The sequence below is a fragment of the Euprymna scolopes genome, chromosome 41 (genome assembly GCF_053919585.1).
Source record: "Euprymna scolopes isolate OS-2025 chromosome 41, ASM5391958v1, whole genome shotgun sequence".
NCBI lineage: Eukaryota > Metazoa > Mollusca > Cephalopoda > Sepiida > Sepiolidae > Euprymna > Euprymna scolopes.
Window position 1 is genome coordinate 3475001 of NC_136522.1, and position 4571 is coordinate 3479571.

The 4571-nt window shown below is 33.6% G+C and overlaps 1 protein-coding gene across 1 annotated transcript in view; it reads right to left on the bottom strand.

Annotated features, from left to right (window-relative positions):
- Nucleotides 1-3848, bottom strand: part of LOC145266306 (17-beta-hydroxysteroid dehydrogenase type 6-like) — a 75365-nt gene extending 71517 nt beyond the window's left edge. Inside the window, exon 1 of the mRNA XM_080121856.1 lies at nucleotides 3232-3848. Within this exon, the coding sequence (XP_079977982.1) occupies nucleotides 3232-3427 (196 nt within the window). The 5' untranslated portion in view covers nucleotides 3428-3848. The remainder of the gene's footprint in view (nucleotides 1-3231) is intronic.
- Nucleotides 3849-4571: the final 723 nt, after the last annotated feature.

Consider the following 4571-nt stretch of genomic DNA (forward strand, 5'->3'; position numbering starts at 1 on the left):
TTTAAGTAAACAAGCTCAGTCTTGCCAGCATTGCATGTACCATCCATTTTGTCCCCATTCCACTACAGATTGGAGGGCCTCCTCTAGTGTTTTTGCCATTTCCTTAGATATGTGTTCATTTGTTTTCCCCTTATGCATATTATAGAGAGTGGTGTAATCGGCAAATATACCCATCTCCGAAACAATTTAATCAGGGAGGTCATTTATGAATATCAGGAATAATAAAGGTCCAAGGATAGACCCCTGAGGTACTCCCGCATTTATATCATATTGTTTAGATGTACGACTGTCGAGGACAACTTGGATATTTCTCTTACTTAAAGAGGATTTTATTGCATTATGTATTCTTCCAGTGATACCATATGATCTAACTTTCCTTAGAAGAGTCATACCCTGTCAAAATCCTTAGATATATCAAGGGCTACCGCTCTATCCTCCCCTGTTTTGTCCAATGACCGGTATATACGTTCAGAGACTACAGTTAAGATATCTGCTGTTGAACGGGCTTGCCTAAATCCATATTGTTTGTCGTTCAGGAGTTTAGCAGCTGTTAGGTGTTGGACTAGGGCTTGATTAATTAAGGACTCGAATATTTTGGCGAAAAGCGGGAGGAGGATAATTAGGCGATAATTTAGTGGGTCAGTTCTTTCACCAGAATTCTTGAAGACTGGTACCACAGAAGCAGTTTTCCAGCAGTCAGGAAAACAAGATTCGTTAAGGCATTTATTGTAAAGTTTGGAGAGAACTGAAGCAACCTCAGCAGAGCACTTTTTTAATAGCACAGCCGGGATGAGATCGAGTCCACATGTTTTTGAGGTGTCCAGGTTTTTTATGATACCATGTACCTGAAAAGGGGTGATTTTCAAATCGTCTAGTGTGGCGTCTCTCTACAAAGGAAAGTGAGGAAGGGAATGATGTGCCGGGTCCAATGTGGAGTTTGAGGCAAACCGACTGGCGAGCAGATATATATATATATATATATATATATATATATATATATATATATATATATATATATATATATATATATATATATATATATTCACCCCTATTTTGTTTGTTGGCTAGTCTGGAAAATCACCAAAAAATAAATGAATAAATAAATAAATAAATGCACAACAAAAACTGTTACCAAAGGAAAGATAAGTTACTTTTCTAAATATGTACATAAGATTTTTAGGTATTTAATTATTCTAGTAAAAAAAAATAATTATATATATATATATATATATGTGTGTGTGTGTGTGTGTGTGTGTGTGTGTTTGCGTGTGTTTGTGTGTGTGTGTGTGTATGTTTGCGTGTGTTTGTGTGTGTGTGTGTGTGTGTGTATGTGTGTGTGTGTGTGTTTGTGTGTTAACTCATTTTAATGTGTTGCTTTAGCGCTTATGCACTATTTCACCCGCGCTGTTTTTAAAATAGTATTTTCAAGTTAAATTCAAGTTTTCCGATATCTTCTTTATCCAATTATTAAGTGAAAACACAGAATCATTACAAAACACCCTCCCCATGTTAAGAAAGGCTTTCTAAATTATTACGTTATTATTTCAGCGTGCTGTTCAAATAGTGTATAATTGTCGTTATCCCCAGTAAAACACAAAAGTGGTACAAAAGCCGTCAAGCTACAACGGAAAAACAAAATGGTGGCTAATTATTAAAGCCATAGTAATCGCTCATAAATCGAAAATTAAACAAAATACTGGTAGAGCATTGTGTCTTATTAGGATTGGTTACATTTATTGGATTTGTTTCTAACAATTTTTTTTTTAATTTTCAATTTTTGAGCGATTATCGACACTTACTATGGCTCGATCGAGACCACCATTTTGTTTTTGTTGTTTTTGTTGTTTTTTTTACTTCAAACTCGACTCGATTTACCCTACCTGTATTTTTAAGTAAAAGGCACACTTGAAAATAAGTTAAAATACTAAAAACCTATCCAGTTAGGTAAAAGAGTAACTTAGCTTGCCTTTGGTAACGTTTATTCATTGTATATCTATTGTTTCCACACATTTATCGACAGATTGATTGTTTGTATACGTGTCGTTTTAAGCAAAAAAAAAAAAAAAAACAATATTGCGTACTGAATTTTTATGTCGAAAATAGTAATACATCCAAAAATTACGAAGAACAGTAGACCAACTGCTATTGTGTTTTTAGTAAAAAAAAAAAAAACTATTACTATAATATAATATTGCATGCCATGACGATATAACATAAATTATGCGTTTCGAGTTATATCCCCTGTGTGTGAACTGTTTACCGTCTACTCTGATAACATCTAAGAAAAATGCAATTTTACCCAATTTTCCGTAAAAATTACTTTAAACTATAAAAATATAGTGCATCTGCTACTCAGTCGTATATCGATGCGTCCGTGCAGTCTTGAAAGACAAAGGATACCCCTTAGGGGCAGCTGCGCGTGAAATTGTGAGGCAAGGGTTGCGCAAGCATCAACCACACCTCTCCTGAATCGGCATTTTTTTTAGTCCAGTGGAAAGGAGAAGACCAGGACGACTGGAAACAATGACGAGATAAGCGGATAGCACATACAGCACCTGGAAGTTGTAAATGGTCACCCATTTCGTTCTGGCCAGGTCCAACGTTGCTTAACTTTGGTGATATATATATATATATATATATATATATATATATATATATATATATATATATCTGGGAACAAGTAGTTAATAAAACATGTTAAAAAACACTTTTAAAAAGAGTTAAAAACATATTTAATTTTAAAAAGGAAGCACAATATATATATATATATATATATATATATATATATATATATATATATATATATATATATAGTAAGTTATAAAAATATATATGACAATTAAGCTACACAGAATATTCTGCGTTTCGTCCACGCACGGATTCGTCAGGCTTATGCATAAGCCTGACGAATCCGAGCGTGGATGAAACGCGGAATGATTCTGTGTAGCTTAATTGCCATATATATTTTTATAACTCACTACCTAGCTCCACCTATGTATTGAGCACTGTTGAAGTAAATACTTACATTTTACGCATAAAATACTACTTTCGTACATTAATTTATGTGATTAAATGAAGATGTCATATATATATATATATATATATATATATATATATATATATATATATATATATATATATGTATATGTGTGTGTGTGTGTGTGTGTGTGTGTGCGTGTGTGTGTGTGTGTGTGTGTGATTTGTTTATGGGCGTTCATTCACTTTTCTTACCTGTAATGATGACTGCTTTGTCGTGCGGGTCAATGTAAGTTTTAGGTCCGAATTGGAAGGCCATAATGACCATCGTAATGCCAATAGTCAGGTAGATGTAGATGGGATCGAACACGGAATCTTTGGATTTAGGGGAGAAGGCGAAAACTCCAACCACAAAACATACGCCGATTACCAACAACAATAAACGAGACATTGTTCAAGTTTATTTTTGCTTTGTTTTTTGCTTTTTTTGTTGTTTTTTTTTTTGTGTTTCCAGTTAGGGTTAGAGTTGAAGTTGGGAGGGTGTAATTTTTTATTGTTAACTAAATGTTAACAACACTAAACTCTTGGGACGACTCTAATAATTATAGTGTTGAGAGAGATCAAGTCAACGTGTCTTCTTTTTTTTTTTTTTTTTTAATTTCTTTTGTGTTGTTATGACTGTTGTGATTATTGTTGTTGAGTGTTTGGTGAGAACAGTCGCCGAGCAATTGAACGACAACTCCAAAGTCCATTTATAAATAATTCCTTGTGAGAGTTGTCATCGTCGTCCTCGTCGTCGTTGTAGTCGTAGTAGCCGCACGGAGAAAGACAAAATGACAAGTGCTTTTTTTGCTTTCTTTCTTTTTCCCTTTGCTGTTTTTAATTTATTTTATTTTATTTTATTTTATTATTTTTTTCTTTTTTTTTTTTGCTTTGGCTTTTTTTTTTTCTTTTTCAACCAGTGTTTTTGTGTGTAAGTTTAATTACGGATTAATGAAGAGGAATGGGAGGAGGGGGCTGCATAGAGGGAAGCGTGAGATGGGGAGAGAGAAAGGAGAAGAGAGAGAGAGAGGGGGAGGGGTTGGTCATGAGAAGAAACCAAAGTTCCAATGAGGAAATAGAGCGACGTTCGAGCTGTTCACATGACACAACTGACCTCCTTTCTTTCTCTCTCTGTCTCGCACCCTCTCTCTCTATCTCTCTCTCTCTATCTCTCTCTCTATATATATATATACATATATATATATATATATATATATATATATATATATATATATATATGTGTGTGTGTGTGTGTGTATATATGTATGTATATATATACATATATATATATATATATATATATATGTATATATATATATATATATATATATATATATACTAGTGGCCTGGCAAGGCCACAGGGGAGACAACCGAAGTAGAAAAACTGGATCTGGCTTGCAAGACACTATCTATACAAATGTAGGCAAATTAGGGCATATTTTATTAATTTGAAAATACAGGTTCTTTTTTACCGATTGGCATAAAAGTTTAACCATAGAATATTACAGGGCGTCCCAAAAGAAGCTGATGGTTAAAAAAAATTCATAACTTTC